General features: G+C 37.3%; 1 protein-coding gene across 6 annotated transcripts in view; it reads left to right on the plus strand.

Moving 5' to 3' along the window:
- The window catches only part of LDB2 (LIM domain binding 2), a 391147-nt gene that overhangs the window by 281695 nt on the left and 88496 nt on the right, over positions 1-20956 (plus strand). For all 6 annotated transcript variants that reach the window (XM_044680969.1, XM_044680971.1, XM_044680970.1 and 3 more), the window contains exons 3-5: positions 7794-7966; positions 17468-17590; positions 20327-20410. In XM_044680969.1, the coding sequence (XP_044536904.1) occupies positions 7794-7966; positions 17468-17590; positions 20327-20410 (380 nt within the window). The remainder of the gene's footprint in view (positions 1-7793; positions 7967-17467; positions 17591-20326; positions 20411-20956) is intronic.

The following is a 20956-nucleotide window of genomic DNA, read 5'->3' on the forward strand; positions in this document are numbered from 1 at the left end:
TATTTTATCTCAAATATTATAGTTCCTCATGTTCTGTGTGAAGTTGAAATGATGCTAAAGAACAATGATGGGAAGAAAAGCTGAACTAGACCATGAATATATGGAGAAAGTGATTTTAGAATCAATTTTAATATGCTTGAAATACAAAAGGATGCCAAATGCTTAGAAAGATACTTAGACATTATTAGTGCCCAAAAGAAAGATTTTAAAAAATCCACAAATACTCACCTAAACATCTGCTTTCCCATTTATATGTCTTTATGGGGGTTGGGGGGGAACTGATCCCATATTGAAGGCATTATTGATTAGAGCTTGAAAAGGAAACAGAGGCTTTTGTCAATGTTATTCAGTAATTCACTGAACTGATGGATAGGGATGTGTGTGTGTGTGTGTTTGTCTATCCCTAGGCTGCTTAACAGTTTTCCCAAATGCTTAGATGATAACCAAGATGGCACACCATCAATTCATAGATAAAATTCCAAAAAATAGTTTCCATGTTGGATGACAGCGTCAGGATTTGGAAAGATCTTAACAAGTCAGAATGTGGAGCAGAATAGAATAATATGTCATAGAAATAAGTGTAACTTCCTATAATTGGGTTAAAAAAACAACTTCAGAAATATAAGATGTAGAAGATGTGGCTGGATAGTAGTTTGTTGGAAAAGATCTAAGAAAGTAGAGTGAAAGCTCCTATGTCAGTCAATCAGATGATGTGGTGTCTTAAATCTAATGCAATTTTAGGCTGCAATTTTAGGGAGAAACATGGTGTCCTAATAGAGAAGAACCTAAAGTGGTGTAGTGGAAAGAGAGCATCTCCTGGAGTCAGGGAGACCAGAATTCAAATTTGACCTCAGGAACTTGCTAGCTGTATGAACCTATGCAAGTCACTTATCCTCTATCTTGTCTTCATTTCCTCATATATACAATGGATATAATAATAAACCATATTTCCCAGGGGTAGTGTGGGGATCAAATGAGATGATATTGATAAATACTTAGTACAGTTCCTGGCACACAGTAAGTATTTAATGAATGTGTGTTTCCTTTGTCCTTAACTTTTTTTATTTGATAGTACAGTAATGTTTATGGACTCCTTCTAAGAATAATATTTTAGGTACATAAAATGAACAAGATTACAAGGGAAACCAATTTGAAATACAATAATAAGCATATACATTTTTTTTTAAAACCAGGTTCATGAATCCAAGGTTGAAAAGTTTTGACACAGAGGGAATGTAGCTGTATTCTCCTTTATCCTGGTACTGTGTTAGGTCCTAAGAAGTAACTTTTACAAAGGTTATCAATGAGCTAAAGATAATATAGAAAAGAGTAACCAGGATGATAGACAAAGGAAGCATCAGCTGAAAAAATTGGGATACTTAGACAGGAGAAGAAAATACCTAGGGGAAATATGGCCATGATATTCATGTATGTGAAGATCTGCCAAATGGAAGGGGACTTTTTCCACTTAACCCTTGAAGACAAGATGAGATATATAGCAAAGGTTTAAAAGTTCTAAAGAGGTAGAATTAAATTCCATGTAAGGAAAAGCTTCCTAATGATTGGAGCATTCTGAAAATATAATGGATTGGCTTTGAGGGACATAATGGATTCCCTTTCATTAGAGACATTCAGGTAAAGGATAAAGAATATTCAAAATAATGGAAAGGAGATTTTAAATATACATGTATAGCATTTTAAAATAATTTAAATAGTTAAATATTATATATGCATATATATATATATATATGTTTAACTGGCTGCCTTCTGAGATCCCTTTCAAATCTAAGTGTCCATAATTTTGTGAAGGAAAAGATCTTACTAGAAAGTAATGGAATATGATGAGAGCTTACTCAAAAACCCAATAGAATCAAGTAACTCATCACTTTGCCAGTTCCCTCCAGTGATGCAGTTTACAAGTCCTTTCTGCCTACCCACCATTTGTAACTCTTCTCAATGACCTTCTATAAGTTTATATATACTTATATAGAGGAAGTCCACCTAATAAATTGAGGATCTTCTTCAATTTCTCCTGAGACCCCGAGAATACCAGTAGAGCCCTTAGGCTATTGACCTTTACCTATTTTGCTCTTGCCATGTGACCAGTCCACTTTTTTTTACTCATACAATTCCCAAATTGCATCCTTTACTCTAGTTTTTTTAACTTCCATATTTTTTATCTATCATAATCTTCTCAGACACACTAGCAGCCTCACTGTTGCTTTCTGTGTATGACTCATTTTTAATTCTTTGAAGACTGTAGTGTTCCATGACTTGCAGCCATACATCAAGAATGGTAGAATATTGATATTAAAAGGATGGGTCTTTGTTTCTGGGAAACATTTGGGGAAATGTTTTTTTTTGTGTGTGTGTATAACATTGAGCACCTGGTTACAGTAAGTACTGAAATAAGTCAGAGATTCCTGGGAAATTATTCATGACCATTCAAAAGAGTTTTGTTCTATCATACACACAAACACAAACACGAAACCAAGTCTAATCAATAAGCATATGTTAAGCATCTACAATGTTCCAGGCATGAGTACCAAGTGCTAGGAACATAAACAAAAGTTGCATCTCCATGATTCCAGTATGCTACAAGCTTTTATAGGGGAAATGGAGCCGAATTATTATAGAAGACTCTGGCTGAGGATATAAAGGAAGTCACTGCACATTGTTGACGAGGATAGAGACATTCTGTAGACTCACAGCCTAGCCTGATTGTTCCCTAATCATGGCACATACCTGGATGGAAAGAAGGGTACCTGGGGGAGGAAGGCACACTTTTGTGCCTGATGGATCAAGTAGCTTGAGTCAATCTGAAACTTAAAAGGGGCAGGTGGAAAACAAACTGATTTGGGGGCATTTATTATTTCTGAGAAACTATTATTCTGTCAAATTTCACATCACAAAATTAACTTTTAATCCTTCTCCTCCCCTCACAACAAGCCTAGCCTAAACAATGACCTCAAAATACTGAAAAATCCCTCAATTGGAAATATTTAGTGATTTCTAGGCTAATGATATTTACCTATAAGGTTGAGGATTATTTAAACTAGTTTTTACACATTTCTGTCTCCTGAATAATTTACTATATGCTTTTCTTTTCTATTTCAAAAAATATATGGAATTAAATAATGTATAGGGTATAGACCACAACCAATATCCCAGGCAACCTTCCATGTGCTAGTCCATCTTTTTCGTTGCTATTGTGGTTGCCTTCACAATGGTGGGAGTGCATGAGAAGTGGCAGATTTATAACAGTGGTGACATCTCCGACTTTTCTCCGCATGTTTTAAATCTGCAGTGTCCCACACAGCAATTACTATGGCCAACATACATTGCAAGATTCTTTGAAAACTATATTTTGTTTTAGAGAGTGAAGGATGGATACAGGGTTGATTTAAATGCCTAGATAAATAATGTATTTTCATTTAGCTTATCCATGGTATGAACATATGATGTAGGCATAAAAATAAAATGCATTCATAGAGTAAGGGAATGCTTGATGATCCAGAACACTGGTAGGTAATGGTGGACAGTGCAAAATCACATAGATCAGTCTAAGAATGCTGCTTTTGTCTTTGTCCATTCATTCAACAAATATTAATTGAGCTCCTATTTCTCGATGATGGTGAGCTACATGCTAAGAAGAATATCAAGATGAATAAAATTAACAAACCACATTTATTATGCTAACCTGTATAATTTCTTACAGCCCTCTCTAATAAAGATGCACCTGTGAATTCACAGCATGATTCCCAACCCCCCCAAAAAAAATAAATAAAAAACATGATTTTGTGTTATGTTGTTTATAAAGAAAAAGACCTGACACAGAAGACCCTGGAAAACACTGCAACTTCCTCACATCCCATCCCTCTATATACATACACATACAGAAACACACACACAGAGGGATATATATTTACCTACATATGTACACATATGTACACATGTGTATATATTACTGTCATATATGTATTGTATTTACATACACACATCCCTTATTAGCTCACTATTTCTCCTTAGAAATTAAAAAGATTATCCCTTAGATCAATGCAAAGGACCAAACTAAGCAAAGCATTCTTCTTCCTCACTCCACTGCCTGGGTGAATTGCTACCCAGTTCATATATTTTCAGAGCTGGAGGTGGTGATTAAGAATTTAGGGTTAATGTGAAGGAATCACAAACTTCTTTCCCATCCAGCTCCTGCTGGGCTATAAATTGAAAGGGTGGCTATATCAGAAAAGGATTTATTTAAAGTAAGCAATGATATCACAAAGAAATTGAAAGCAAGATGTGCTGTGGATAAACTGCAGCATGATTCTGTCACCAACAGTTAATTGAGTTGAATGTAATTTTGCTGAGATCCCTTATAATACTACTGTGTTGCAGTATTTTCATTTTAATCCTATATTTTAAAAAAAATATATGTATACATTTATGCTAATCGATAGGCATCTCAGCTCACCGAATTATTGCGGTTGATTTGCAGTAATCACATCTAAGCTAGGGGAGGTTTATGTGCAAAAATTTCAAGTTCTTTAACTTATATTTGATGATATAAAGTAATATTTATTGCAATTATTTTAAATTATACATTGATATTGATTAGATTTAGTTAAACATATTTAACATTGCAAATTATTTTTTAAACCCTTACCTTCTGTCTTAGAATCAATACTCAGTAAGACAGAAGAGCAGAAAGGGCTAGGCAACTGGGATTAAGTGACTCACCCAGGATTACACAACTAGAAAGTATCTAAGGCTATATTTGAACCCAGGGCTTCCCATCTCCAGTCCTAGCTTTTATCTCCTGAGCCACCTAGCTATCCCTACAAATAATTCTTTACAAAATTAGTCATGGCACCTTTTGTTGATATAATGGGTTTGAAATTCTCAAAATGAATGTGTATTATGTAGATAACTCTCAAAATCTTCTTCCAGTGTTTTATCACTGCAATGACCCTAAGTTCTAAAGGCTCTCTCTGGGCAATGATAGCTCTGTCTGGTCCTAACAAATTGGGAGGGTTTCAAGTGAAAGCCTGGTGACAGCCTATGTTTCTGTCAATGGAGGTCCAGCCGAGATTAAGTTTGGATAGACTCCTCCTCAAAGGGTTGTTCCACCAAAGAATAAATCATTTTGGCCACTACATCTTTTGAAATTAATAATGACGGTGATAGTAATGATGAGAGGCAGTCATTTTAGAATGGGTAGAGAGCTGACTTTGGAGTCAAAGACAGGGAGATTCATGTTACATCCACCTCCTAATTGCTAGACTCTTGGGCAAGTTCCTGAATCTCTCAATGCTTTGGACAACTCTTAAAGATGAAGTTGCATAGTAGGTACTAACCTACACTGGTACAGGGAGCTTCTTCGTTCAGAAGTTTCTTACATCCTCTTTTGGGCCATGGACCTATCTGGCAGTCCAGTAAAGCCTCTGGACCCCTTCTCTGTAAACTATTATTAAACACACAAAACAAAATATATTGGATTGCAAAGGACACCAAAGGATAGTAAAAAATAAAGATACCCTGTTTTCCTACCTACCTTCACAGCCTATGCTGGTCTATTCATGGACCCACGCTTTAAAGCTTAGTGTAGGAAACTACTTTATATAGCCATATCTCTCTTCTATGTATGCTTGGCTGTTGTATGTTTTAGTTTAAAAAGTAAATCTATATACAAATTATGTGTGAATCTGCATAAAGTGGATTAATACTGGTGTTTGTTGAAATTAAAACTAAATGTTTTAAAACATTAAAATATTCCTTAAATAGAGGTGTTTCCTGAGCATTATCATCAGTGGCTTATTTATTCATCTATTAAATGGCATCTGTATGCCTTTAGAATTTTAGGACCGTCCACAAGAGGGATTTAATAAATGCTTAAGAATATATTCTTCTAGAGCCTATCTTTTGATTCGCTTAGAGGCAAGACTCCTGCTAATGACAGTGGAAAGTTTTTGTGCAAGAAGACTTCAGATCACAGCTAAAATAAGTGCATGCTCTACTCTACTAAGGAAAAAGCCAGGCAACTTTCAGTTCAATGTAAGAAAGGAGTTCCTAACAATTAATGTGATCTCAGAAGGGACTGGGCTGCCTCAGGAACACTGTGAGCTTGCCCTCATTGGAAATGTTTAAGCAGAGGCTGGAATACCACTTGTCAAGGATGTTGTGGAGAGGATGAACCTATTATTCCAAGGGGATACAAGGGGGCAGACTAAATTACTTCTGCAGTCTCTCCCAAGCACTGATTCTATTATTCTAAGTCTAATGTACCACAAATACTCAGATACACACCAAACTGCTTCAACGCACTAGAAAGAAAATTGAGTAATGAAATGGGCACCAGACTGAAAGACCCAGATTCTACTCCTTTCTCTACCCCTAACTAGCTGTATTACCTTGAACAAATCTCCATCCTTTTGTCTCACTGGTCTCTCTCCTCCTTCAATTTCCTAATCAATAAAATATGGAATAGGGTACGAGAAAGGAGAGACTGGAAGACGATCACAAAAGGTAATAAAAGGAAGGGACCTCAGCTGTCATCTTGTCTAACCTCTTCTCTTTATACATAAGAAAACTGAGGCACAGTAAAGATCCCTTATGGTTTGACCATTGTATGTACCCCATTTATGTGCAATCTATGAACTTGGGAAAACTAGCCACTATGGCAAGGTCTATGTAGTGAGATGCCTTAGTTCTCCTAACAAATTTACACAAACTTCTTTGGCACCAAGACCCCAGAGTTGTCAGCATCATTTGTATTTTCAGATCTCCATTTTTCCCCTTTCCTCATGGGCATGTGGCTTAGCTATATGATATTCTGTCTAAAGATAAAAAAAACAACAACCTTTCTTAAAAGAAAAATGTAGGTCTGTGAAAGGGAGCAGGGTGGGGCAGCTGGAATTTTAACCCATGTGAAAAAGGAAGTATTGGTTAAGTTCAATTATTGGACATTTTACATAGACTATTCCTATCCCAAAGTAATACTCAAGTTTTCTCAGATTTTTTAATAATTCTACCCCTGATATAATTGATCCCCTTTTCCTCTCGAAGCTATAACATAACTGTAATGATAATAATTCATATTTATATTTCTTTTCCTATAATAACCAATTATTATAATATTGGTTGATAATATAATATTATAATATGGTTATTATAAATATTATCCTCCTCATTTTATAGGTTAAAAAACAAACAAGCAAACAAAAAGAAGTCTTGGATAGATTAATAACTTACCAAGTTGGTCAGTGTTGGGGCTGGAACTCAATCCGAAGTCTTCTTACTCTAACCTCAGTGTTATTCTCACTGTCATACTAAAAAAGGAATAAAGAAGATGGTTGCCCTCATTTTCATAGGAATAACACACAAAGAGGCAAAAACATCCTGATGAAGTGGGCAGAATGTTGTACTTGAAATCAGGAAGACCTGTGTTCAAATCCTCACTCTGATGTATATTTGCTGTGTGGCCATGTTACAGCCATTTAACCTCTTGGTGCCTCAGGCAACCTTCTGAATTGCAGACTTTCATTGTTTTGCATCAGTACAAGAAGTTTCCATAATAGGACTTTCAGATAGCAGTGAAATTAAAGGACTGACCTAAGAGATACATAGAGAAAAACATATCTCCATTATAATGATGTCAAGAGAAGATGACTGCTTTTGGAGGAAAAAAAAAAAAGAATGTGCCCATAGCATTGTCCCAGATGAGAATTTTTTTTTGGTTTTACCATGTTTGGATTTTGATATTTGGGTTGATAATATATTTTTAAATTTTCCCACAGCAATTGGAAGGACTCTCATCCCCCGCTATTTCAGCACTGTCTTCGAAGGAGGTGTGACAGACCTGTATTACATTCTTAAGCATTCTAAAGAGTCATACCACAACTCATCAATCACAGTGGACTGTGATCAGTGCACCATGGTCACTCAGCATGGAAAACCCATGTTTACGAAGGTAAGAGGGAAGCCGCCTCCCCCCCCCCCCTTTTCATTTTCTTTCTGGCTGTATTGAAGGATAATAATTACCATTTTCTTCTGGAATGTGGAACTAATTTCTCATTCTGCAGACATTTTCAACACGGTTAGATAATTTTTTTGTTTGTTACATGACTGGAATTTTTGTGCACTGTCATTCTGCAGTGTAAGTGATGTGCAAGAAAGAATGTTGTGTTTAGTCAGGACATGAGAACTGCAAAACTAATTTGATGGACATTTTGGTTATGGAGGGAACTATTTTTATTGATTTCTCTATTTGCTTTTAATGAAGAGTTTTCCAGCAACTAAAGAAAGGCTATGCAGTGTAGCAGAATTATAATCATTCATAGCCAAATAATGATTGAAGGTTTACAAAGCACTTTCTCCCATGGCAATCCCCTGAAGCAGGAAGTGCAAATATTCAATAACAGAATGTTCCAGTTGGAAGAGATGTCGACCACTATCTAGTCTGACTCCCCTTACCTCCAAACAATCCCCACTACAATACACCTAATCAGTGGTTCTCCAAACTTTTCTTAAAGAACTCACTAGTTGAAAATGGCTAGCTCCAGTTTTTCCTAACATTAAGCCTAAATTTATAGTTTTGTATTATCACTCATAACCCCTGGTTCTTCCTTTTGGGCTCAAATGGTACAAATTGAATCCTTCTTCCACACGAAAGCCTTTCAAATAATTGAAGGTAACTGTCATGTCCCCTTTTTTATAGATGAGGAAATTGAGGCTCAGAGATGTTAAGTGACATAGCTGAGATCAGACATGTAGTAAATAGTAATAACGGGATTCAAACTCAAGTCTCTGGATTCCAAATCTATACTCCCCCCCCCCTCTCTCTCTCTCTCTCTCTCTCTCTCTCTCTCTCTCTCTGTGTGTGTATGTGTGTATGTGTGTGTAGATAAACATATTGGGTGGATGGATGATGGATGGATGGATAGATGGATGAGTGGATGGATAGATGGGTATAGAGAGCCAGCTCCCTATATGGTTTTGGGGTCCTGAGTGGTGTATGGTGGCATAGGATTGTTAAGATAAGAGAAAGAAAATGAGAACAACCAGACTAGTGATTAGCCCATGTTGATCTGCATTCTGTGGGCTTTGGAGTTTATTATATACTGATTTCAAACAAAGAACACAAAGAAAGAGTCACAGCTGTGAAGGGGTAACAAATCATACACAACCCATTAAAGTCTAAAGAGTAAAGGTATAAGTACAAAGACAATGGCCAAATTCCAACCATCAATTAGTAGGGGATAATTCTGGGAGCGGAAATATTTTATGGAGATGCTCACTAATTGAGTCCTGTCCTCCTGGATTATAGACACCTGGTCAAATAAAGTCCAGATTATAGGGTCCATTCTTATCTAAGTATGCAGTCTTATCTAAGTAATGTTTGTTAGGGTTCAGGCTTCTTAATTATCAAGGAGAGAAATCATTAACTCAGTAGATGCTGGTCTGCTAAGGACTCAAAGCTTTTCAATAAGTCTTTTCCAATAAGAAAAGGTATGGATCATAAGAGGTATCAAAAGAGGGGTCTCAGATTTTTATCTATTCTCTTATTGGCTTCCCACAGATGGGTGGGTGGGTGGATGGATGAATGGATGGATAGATAGATGGGTGGGTGGATGGATAATGGGCATAACCTACATGTATAAGTTCTAAAGATATTGTGTAATGCACATATAAACATATATACAAGCACAAAAAAAGTAAAATGTCCTCAGGTAGGATGGCTAACATTCAGCTATACACATATATATGCATGTAATCCATGCATTGTGTATATAATGTGTAATGTATGCATTGTGTATATGCATATTATATATACGTATATTAACATACATTTAATGCTTATGCATTTTATAATACATATTTACATTGCATTGTGCATGAGATATGCAATGTATATATGTGTATCCTATAGTTTGTGTACCTATCTGTATGTTTGTATGTGTATATGTATATAGATATACATGCATATATATATATATATATATGTATGTATGTACATGGTACCTGGCAGTGGACACGATAATCTTTTGTTTATTTTATTTGACTTTATTGATGGTTATTGTTTATACTTTGTTTTTTAAAAATTCTGTGACTCAGTGGCAATATAACAGATTCCCAGTTCTATGAGCACTGTAGAGAAGATTAGAAAGCTAAGACTAAATGAGGGGAGAAAGCAAACAAAACACTGGGTTGGCAAAAAGAGTGAAGTGCCGGCAATATAATTTCACATATAAGCAGGAGGAGGCAAGGGATGCTGATACAATTGAGACATAAAGACCTGGATTCTAATTTGACCTCTAATACTCACTAGCTATGTGACTCTGGGCAAGTCACTTAATCTCTGTTTGCCTCAGTTTCCTAAACTATAAAATAATGCTAATAATAACACCAACTTTTAGGGAGTTATAAGAATCAAATGAGATAATATTTGTAAAAAGCACTTGGCATTCTGCCTGGCACATAGAAGGAGTATATACATATGTTATATATATATATATATATATGTAGCTATTATGACTATTATCTTCCATTATGGATATATCTCTGCCCCCTATACTTTCTTCAGCCTTGGTCATTTTTGTAGGTAAAAGACAGGAATATTCCCAGGACTCTGATCAATTTTTTACTCATAAAAAATTTCTTTTGGATCTATGGACTATATTATTTTTAGATGGGCAGGATAGTATAGTAATACCTTCTAGAAAGAATGCCAACAAGAAATTCCGAAGTAGCTTACCAGCTCACATTAGCTTAGCAGAAAAAAATATCATTATAACCATCTACTTCCACCATGAATTCTGGCTGTTCCAAATATAGGTTTTAAGTTATTCCAAGATTTTGGGGAGACCGTCTAATGTTGAACTTAGAGACAAGAGACCTGCGTTCCAACAGTAAGACTGAGTGATTTTGAAGCTTCCTGCATAACGTTAGTCAAGTCACTTCTGTTTTATAGTTTTTAGTTTCCTCATTTATAAAATGAAAGGCATAGACTGGATAATGGGCAAAGCCCCTTCCTGCTCTACATTTACTATCCTATCATCCCATAAAAATTCTTCACATGTGTTGTGGTGCAAAGTCTCAGTAAGCTAATGTGTCATATAAGGCTACAGTACACCACCACGGCTGCCACTAAGTCTAAGATTATAAATTATAGGTAAATTGTTAATCTTTATCAGTGGTCCCCATTTCCTAACTGGGAGTCCCCTACATGACCAAATTCATAGGGAATGACTAGTGGCTACTGTAAATTTGTGTAGATAGAAAATCACTTTTTCTTTTGAAGGGTAAACAGATAATGAAGTCAATCCAAAAAGCCAAAACAATGTCATTAAAGACACACATCCTCACCATCTGAGTGTGTGATTTTTAATGTATACAAATTAAAACAAAATATATTATTCTGCTGAATTTCACATATGTTTAAACCCCCACAACATATAGAAGACAGATATGTTGAGAGAGAGGGGTGCAAAGTTTAGCTAAAATTCCAATGATACTTATACTTTAATAAGGGCATAAGACACCACCTATCAGTCAATTCACAAGCATTTACAAAGCACATGGTAAGCTACAGGTAATAATAATAAACTGAGTGACTGTTAAGTCTAGCAAAGAAGTACAAAATAAAATAGTACTTGAGTTCTGAGTGGCAGTGGAAGGTTTTATGGAAGAAGCAGCATTTGGTTTGTGCTTTTAAAGGAGGACAGACAACAAATACCTTAAATGGAAGGTGTCAACAGATCTATGAAATGTCTTCTCTAGCTTGGTTTGTAGAGTAGGACTTTGTGATGCTAATCGGGAGCATGGGAAGCCATAGGGAATGCTATGGGAATGTAAAAATGAATAGTTGGATGCCATTGGTTTTATGAGAGCCGGCATCATCAATATGTATCCTAAATAGAGGAAAGGTACGAGAACAATGGATTACGTGTCACTGCATCCTCCTATTTTGAGGGCTGTGGCAAGAGATTTGTTTGTAAGAGATAGAGCTCCTTCCTACTGGATGTGAGAGCAACTGAGTGCTTGGGAAAGGTTTTGGTTTCATGGACAGGAATCAATTTGTTTGATGACTATTAATACTTATCAAGGTCCTATTTCATTTCCCTATTCTATCATTCTTATTGGCTCCTTTGATTCATATTAGGAGCCTCTATCCAGAGAAAAGGACTTTTCAATGTCTAGAAAAGTTGGCATTTTCTGCTTGTAAACTGTCATATTCTTTTATGCCTTCCTTATTTTGAGATGATTGCTAATTCAATAGACACCCACAATCTGTTATTTTTTTTTAAAGAAAAAATGACAGAAAGAAAAACTTGGGAGGGGTTTTCTTGAATTTTCTTGAATTTATTGAAATAAATAGTAGACTAGCCACAGAATGGAAAAGATACGGTTACAAATCCTGAACCTTACCCATATGGGAGAGGGGACATTGGTGGGTTATTTGACCTCTCTGTTTCCCTAAGCCAGACTTTAACAGATGAGTGGTTGATCTGTATCAATAGACTCAACGAGTGTTCCCTACAATGATAAATACACAGATATGGTAAAAAAAAAAACAACACAAAAAAACACAAAAAACAAAAAAAAACCCTTTATATCCTCAACATTAGTGATGCACTTCCAAATTAATGAACTGGGTTTCCCATTCTCACTAAAGCTTTGGAAATTCAGTGCCCATTCACAGGTTCCTCTCCACTGCTGTTGGGCAGAGAATATTTGAACTGTTCCATTTCCAATCCATGGTGGTTAGTGAGTCTTGTGCCCAAGAGGCTAGGGCAATTACTTTGGGGACTCTCATGCTGACTTGGCATGAGAACATTCACCTCAGCATAAATTATTTGGTGTACCCATTGTCCTATACACTGGCAAGGAATAGAACTAGTAGCTATAATGAATACTTCCATACTGTGATGAAAAATACCACTTTCCTATGAGGTCTTACTCTAGAAGCTAATCATACACATTTATTTTTTATGAATTATGAAGATTCATTTGCTTTTGAGGGGTTGCAGAACTGCCTAAAGAATCTTTCAAATTTTTCAACTGTGCTGGGAGAATGGGAGAAAAGTAACAGCCTCCTGTAATAAAACGTTATGGGTGATTAGCATAAAACTATGGACTAATGACCTTTCAGTGTGGTGAGGGAAAAAAAAAGAATTAGCCTAGTAGCTGTTACTTCATTTCCAAAGAGGGAATTGTGGAAGCAGAAATTTATGTAAAGAAATATTCCTATAGGCTATTAACATCACTGACATTACTAAGCAAATTGTGTTTGGGCAGCATCCCTATTGTTCTGATTTAAACTATCAATAAAGGGCAATTCCCCAAATAGCTTTTGACCCAGTAGTTCCCAGGAACTCTTAGGAAAATCTGGTCAACTGGTGACTTGAGAACCCACAGCAGCCCTAATCCGCTATGATCCAGTTCATAACTCCCCAATGCACAGTGCACATTTTCCAATTTCCTGATCATAGTCACATTATAGGTTATAGATAAATTTAAAATTGTTTTTTCAATATGTGTAATAAAGTATTTTATACATATATATATATACGCATATATATATATATATATGCTTTTGAAAAACTGGAAAGAAAACTACAAGTGGATTATTATTATTATCCTCAGTATCCTCCTTAAGGTTTTTAGAAGCAAGGAAATCCAAAATCTAAATGAGTATGCCTGTACTGCCTGATGCCAATGTGCCTGGACTTTTCTGCTAGATGAATTTGCTTTTTAGTCTTCAGGCATTAAAATCAGAATTAGAGACTGCTGACCGTCTTTAGCACTTATTAGGCATAGATTTTTGCCATGCAAAAAACCTATTCCTTGCCACTCTGTGGACTCTACTTTTTGTTTTTCTTTATTAGAAATATTAATGATATTAATTTTCCAGTGTTCAGCACTGCAGGAAGTTCCCATTAAGGTAGTATATATGCCGATTCCCTCATTTGAAATCCTGCCATATATATGGAAGGGGATTTAATCATCCTTTCTTATCATGGACAGTGCCTGCATCCACTCTGTGTGTTTCTTGGCTACCGGATAGCTAAGGTGTTTTATGAGTGACTGTGAAGATCTTAATATGTATTTAATGTAGAGATGTAGCAGGGACAATGCAGTAGCTCAGAATGATACAAATGAGTTTTCTATTACTTTTAAACTAAAATAATTTTAAAATATTCAAGAATTACCTATTATGTGAATTAAGCTTGAAAGGCTATAAGATGCATACATGTGCAAATACATACATGATGTATATTTGAATGTACATGTTCATACCCCAATTTATATTATATGCCCACCCTGATACATACATGCATGTGCAATATACACATGTAATATACATGTAACATATACATGCATATCAATATAGTTATTCTAGATATCTAAATATTATATACATGTGCTGCATACATTTGCTGAGCATGTGTGCTTATATTCCTTCTGCAACATGCATGCATGTGATACACATATATGTGCAGACGTGTGCATTGGACACAGCCCCGTGGAAAGTCGGCATTTCCTTGCTGAAGAGCCCTGTAGAAGTTTTTGTTTTCCCTGAACATGAAGCTCAACCGCATCCTACAATTAGTGCCAGAGAGGAAGAGGTTAAAAAGCTACCGGTTAGTTTGAGAAATGTTCTTTTTTAGTTCTCTTGTTCCTGGCCTAGTCTCAAGCTAGCACGTGATATGCTGAATGCCTGCAGCCTCTTTCTTGTTGATCCTCCGGAGACCATCTGTGCTGGGGGCATTGATTAGAGTGTGTCTGCTGGGATTACATCTTTTCTGTTGCCATGCCAACTAATCAGCTGATTTTGGTTACCACAGAAACAAAATGTCAGAGCTCACAGTGCGGTAACATGAATTCAGCACAACAGAAAATGTTTTCTTAATTGGGGACCCTTTTGATTTTGGATTCTAAGTAAAAGGCAGCCTGAAAAATGGGATGGGGGGGATCAACTTTAGATGAAAAGCTACATTAATTAGATTGATTAAGAGCAATGTACAGAATTTTTCTGAAGGAGGGGGATGGATTTCCTCTTTTTAAGCAACCCCATTTTTGCCATCTCCCCGCGAGGTGCATATTCTTCCTAGTTGTCTCTATTCCATTTGGTGATTATTGCATATAAAATAAATCCCCCAAGTGCTCCGTTTCCTTTAGTATCATGAAAAGAGGTCTAGAGTTGTCTTGGCACCTCTGAGGGGTTTTCACAGGCAAGATTACAGGAGAGAAGCAGGACAGTCACACATATCTTTGGCCTTATTATAAACAAATTGAAAGGTTCAGATCTTCTTCTGATCCAGGCAATTTTCTTATTTCCCTCCCACTCCCCAGGGAAAAGATATTTGGCTCAAATTCAAATTTGAGAATTTCCATCCCACTGATTGTCCATCATGAAAATGTGCAAAGCTTGTCTGTGACTAGAGTAAATCCTGGAGAGACTTGTTGCAGCCCTCTATTGTGTGAGTCTGTATTTGGACTGCAAGAAGGACCCCCAACTCCTTTGCTATGTCAGAGCAAATAGAGAACACAATTTAACTTGACCCTACTGTTCACCAATTGAGTAATTTATCAGAAAGGTGACACAGAGGCATTACACATGAAATTTGCTTCTAGTTGAAAATAAACCAGGATCTAGACTAGGGTGGGTTTAGGGTTGTTCCTAAACAGCCTAACAAACAGATAATATAGTATGACATTTAACTCCTCTAATATTTGTTTAAACTTCCGGTAATCCCTTCTCTTTAAAATAGAGGATTATACCATCCAAATGTCTGTGCTTTATTTTGTAAAGACATTTCACTAATTGCTGCCTGCTTTGGCTCCCACCCTTTTGTTATACCCCTCACCACAGGTTCCTTCTGTCACACTAACACCCTAGTGGGAATTGTGTGGCTTAATCCCCATGCAACTCTTTTGAAAACCTCGGGTAAATCATTTCCATTGCTAATGAAGCTCTGGGGATAAGCCAGTTGGGGCACTGGAGAAGCAATGTTCTTCACACCCTCCAGAACACCCCAGCCTATCCCCATCTTCTCAGGCTCAGCCTCCACTGGCTTGCATCCCAGAAATAGGGTTCTAAAGACCAACTAAACAAGAAATAAGGGTCACATTGTTTTACTGCCTAAAATTGCCCAGGGATGCTGCTAATTGGAACCCCTTGAGAGGTTTTCGCTTGGAATATCAATAATAATCTTATAGTGCTTTGGGGATGACTTTCAAAATAAGTAATATGAGAATATTATTTTCATGGGCCCCAATCTGAATATCTGTACTATTTTTCCATTATGCTGGGTCAGGGTTCGAAAGCACTTATTCTATTTCAGCTGTGTGCATTTGGGCTGTGACGGGTACTGGAGGAGAAAGTTGACTAAAACATGAACCCTGTTTCCAGGAGTTTGTAGTCTGGTTATTCTGCTAAAATTTAATCTCTGGTTAAGAAAATGCAGCTCCTCATCCATTTAACCACCAAAGTTTTTGAACAGAAAAGATGAGATTTACAGCGTCTCTCAACATAAGGGATGGTATTTCTAGGAATCATCCAGACTTTTGTCCCAGCCAGTTAGTTTTCATCTGAACATTTTTCTTGGCCATCCAACTTCACTGGTTACCAATGACCACATATCTATTTCCGTTTTTTTTTTTTTTTGTCCAGTTGAACTGTGAAATGCTACATTACCTCGAATTATTTTAACTCAACCAGTGTCATTGCTTCTACCACTTCTTAGCAATATAGCTAAAATGTGGGTGAAGGAAGCATCATGGAAGCTGACTTTCAAATTTGCATAACAAAGTTATATGTTTGGAAGGGTTAAGGCCATTACCTAGGAGCAGGAAAAGGGAAAAAAAGGAATGGCAGGATAAAAATAGTTTGAATATTGGAACCCTATGAGACCGAAAGTATACCTACTGCTCTATCAAAGGAAAAAAATCCAGGAAATTCTAATATTTCATTGACAATATATTTTTCTCTTAGAAAGATGAAATTGTCCTCTAAGGTGGGCTGTTGGCATAGACAGAATAGGCAATTAACTATGAAGTGTGATTTAAGGGGGCACTGAGATGGCTACTGGCTCAAGATATCTTTCTTCTGCCCAACTGCTGAATTTCTTGAGAATTAGTCCTTTTGGTTAAGCATTCCCTTCTCTAGGAATCCTCTTTTAAAATGCAAATACATTGAGGCAGAGGAGTATAATGCTTTTAAATCACTAATACTTCAACTGTGAAGTAATCTGACTGTTCTCTATCTAGACAGAAGAGCTTTGGCTGTTGGGGCAGAGCACTGGGCTTGGCAGATTCCAAAGGGACATAATGGCAAATGAATTACTTTTTAATTTTTCCCAAATAATTCCAGTATCTTTCCACCGGAAGAACCACTTAAAAATGTTAAGTGGACAAAGGAAACTCTGAAACTGTCTTGGAAAACACCTTTGTTGTTTGTTTGTTCCAGGTATGCACGGAAGGGCGCCTGATTTTGGAGTTTACTTTTGATGATCTTATGAGAATAAAAACATGGCACTTTACCATTAGACAATACAGAGAATTAGTCCCACGAAGCATCCTAGCCATGCATGTAAGTAATCCTTTTTTCACTTGACCTAATGTGAAGAGCTGAGATTATGTTTCCTAAAGAACTCCACTAGTTTTCACACCTTAAGCAATTAACTGTAAATATTTAGGTTTGCCCTGGCCCAATTGACTTCACAAGCCCAATCCTCCTGCTTCTGTTTCTGTGGCTCTCTCTTTAGGTTTGTCCTGAACTCTGGCATTTGAAACTTAGGAACGAGATTGCCCCTGGTCAACCTTTCTTTTCCCTTCATCCTAAATTCCATTTCCATCATTCATTATCATGGTCTGCCCTAGTTGGGCTAATAAACCTCTTATCTATAAATGAAAAAGAAATGGAAAGAGTAAGCAAAATATTTTATAGATTTTATTAAAAAACTCTCATGAAACTTGAGGCCAGGTCATCCCGAGGCAAGCATTTTCACATGATGCTGCAGTGTTGGAACGAAATATGCCTTCATTCTCTTTGTTTCATCCTTCTACAAATCAAATCAAGTTAAATCAACAGATATTTAGTAAACATGTACTATGTGCCGGGAGCTTTGACATACCAGCCTAGAGAGATCTTTAAAGATAAGGGAGAGAACCTGGCCAAGTAGGAGTCATTCACAACCACTGAATCTTTAGCTCAAAGCCTCCCCTAAATTAGAGTTCATAAAGTATTTCAGAGACCAAAATCAAGATTTTTTTAAAGAGCTTCTTAACCTGAGGTCCATGAACTTGATTTGTAATTTTTTTTTTTGGTCAGAGATTCTGATGTGACTGCCTTTCAGCAGGCTTGTTTCCCTTTGTAATCCTGTGTGTTTTGTTTTAAGCATTTATAAATGTCATTCTGAGAAAGATCCACCACTGGCTTCACTAGACTGTCTAAAAAATCCAAATCACAAAGAAAGGTTCAGACAAATCCGCCTTAGACCAAGATCACAACCACCATCAGACAGAGCATTTGGACTGAGCTTCAAATTTCAACATCTTTGCTCTAAAATGGAATGACATTTGAGAGGATTGGATGAGTCTCCTTAACATTCTAGGAAATGGGAGGCAGCTGGATGACTCAGTGGATTGAGAGCCAGGCTTAGAGATAGGAGGTCCTGGGTTCAAATCTGACCTCAGACACTTCCTTAGCTGTGTGACCCTGGGCAAGTCACTTAGCCCCAGTGCCTAGCCCTTATCACTCTTCTGCCTCAGAACCAATACGCAGTATTGATTCTAAGATGGAAGGTAAGGGTTTAAAAAAAGTTCTATGAAATGAAAACAGTAGACAATTGCCTATTTCCAGAACTGATTCAGTGGGGAGGAGAGTCAGGTTTTTTTTTAAATGTTTCATGGCAGTTACAAAGTTTTCAAATACAGAATTTAACTCCAAGCTGTTAACAAACACCATCACCAAGAAATGAAACATAGCATGGTCCGAAAACATATGTCTCTGCCAAATCTGGAGACATTTTCTTTTAGAATTGCATCCAATCATCTGTCTGTTCCCTGGCAGGCCATAATGACCTAGTGCTTAAAGATGGTGAGAAAGGAACATTTCACTCAAGGCTACATGCTATTTTCCCCCCAAATCAGAATTGTGTGAATGTCAGTTCAGTATCTGTTTATGCTGGAGCTTGAAGAATGGAGGTCAATTAGTCACTATATATTACGGAAAGCTGTCTTTAAATATTAAAAATATTAACATAATATTGAAGCAAAAAGGGAGAAAAAGGGACTATGTAACTTCAAATCAGAGTTCTCTAAGGCTTTTTCACTTCCCAATAAGGGCTTCAGTTGCCTGTCACCAGAAACAGTGGGTGACCTAGAGGGTATCCTATATCTTACTGGTCTAGAAGTCAGAGTTCAAATCTAGCCTCAGGCATTTAATTGGCCATGTACTATTGGATGGTCACCTAACCTCTAATTGCCTCAGCTTCCTCAACTATAAAATGGGAATAATCATAGCACCTTGTGAGGATAAAATGTCAAAATTTTTTTAGCACAGCGCCTGGCACGTAGTCATATTTATAGAACTATAAAAATGCATATTCCCTTCCCTACCCTCCTTATCTATAAAAAAAGGATCATGGCATCACAGAGTTAGAGCTAAAGTAACTTAAAGATCCATCTGAGGAAACTGAGGTCTGTGACCCTCCTATGGTCACCTGGGTGGTAAGTACCAGAGTTGAGATTGTAACCCAGATCCTTTGAGTCCAGTCCCATTGGAGGACTGCATAACTGAAGTCCCTGGTCCAAAGCAGTTTCCTCTATACTCCAATTCTGTCTAGCTTAGGAGTCCTTTGATTCACATGGAAAGAAATAACTGATATCTCTCCCTCTCCCTCTTTCTCTCTCTGTCTCTTCTGTCTCTCTGTCTGTCTCTGTCTGTCTCTGTCTCTTTGTCTCTGCCTCTTTCTCTTTCTCTCTCTGCCTCTTTCTGTCTCTCTCTGCCTCTTTCTCTCTGTCTCTGTCTCTGTCTCTCTCTCTCTCTCTCTCCCCCTCTCTTTTTCTCTCTCTGTCTCTTCTGTCTCTCTCTTTCTCCCTCTCTCTCTTCTGTCTCTCTCTCCCTCTCCCTTTCTTTCTCTGTCTCTTCTGTCTCTGTCTATCTCTTTGTCTCTCTGTCTCTGTCTATCTTTCTGTCTCTCTGTCTCTGTCTCTATCTCTGTCTGTCTCTCTCTCTTTTTCTCTCTCTCTCTGTCTCTCTGTCTCTCTCTCTCTCTGTCTCTCTTTGTCTCTTCTCTCCCTCTCTCCCTCTCCTTCACTCCAGGCACAAGACCCTCAGGTGCTGGAGCAGCTGTCCAAAAACATCACCCGAATGGGACTGACTAACTTCACCCTCAACTACCTCAGGGTAAGAGCAATAGTGCTTTCTGGTCATTGTCATGAGTAACATTCAAAGACTATAGGAATCTTAAGTCCAAAGAAACAAAAGGAGATCTGGTACCAGGTAGGCATGCCACAGAAACATCAAGTTTTGGGGGGCAGGGAGTGGTGGTGCTACTGTTTTTCTTATTACAACAAAGAAAAGCCAGAGTTTGCAAGCAGTTCGCTTTCTTTCCTTGTTTGTGTGACTCCCTGAATTAATTATTCAAAGGATAGAAATGTTCCCATTTCATAAAATGTTTTGGCACTCTCTCCTTTTTGTTTTCTCTGGTTTCTAATTCACTGTTACCGATTTCTCTAAAGCTTGATTTCAATCCAGGAATCTCCCCCACTCTCCCTGCTCCCTTCCCCCGTTCAGAGTCAGCCTTCCCTCCTGGGAAAAGCCGTGTTTATAAGCTCCTGAATAAACTCAGCACTAAGTACCATAATGTCGCACCTATAATGCAAACACTTGCAAAGCCTTTCAAAGTCCTCCCCGGAATGTGTAACCTGTATCGTGGCATAGAGTGTCAAA

Source organism: Gracilinanus agilis, chromosome 6 (genome assembly GCF_016433145.1).
Source record: "Gracilinanus agilis isolate LMUSP501 chromosome 6, AgileGrace, whole genome shotgun sequence".
NCBI lineage: Eukaryota > Metazoa > Chordata > Mammalia > Didelphimorphia > Didelphidae > Gracilinanus > Gracilinanus agilis.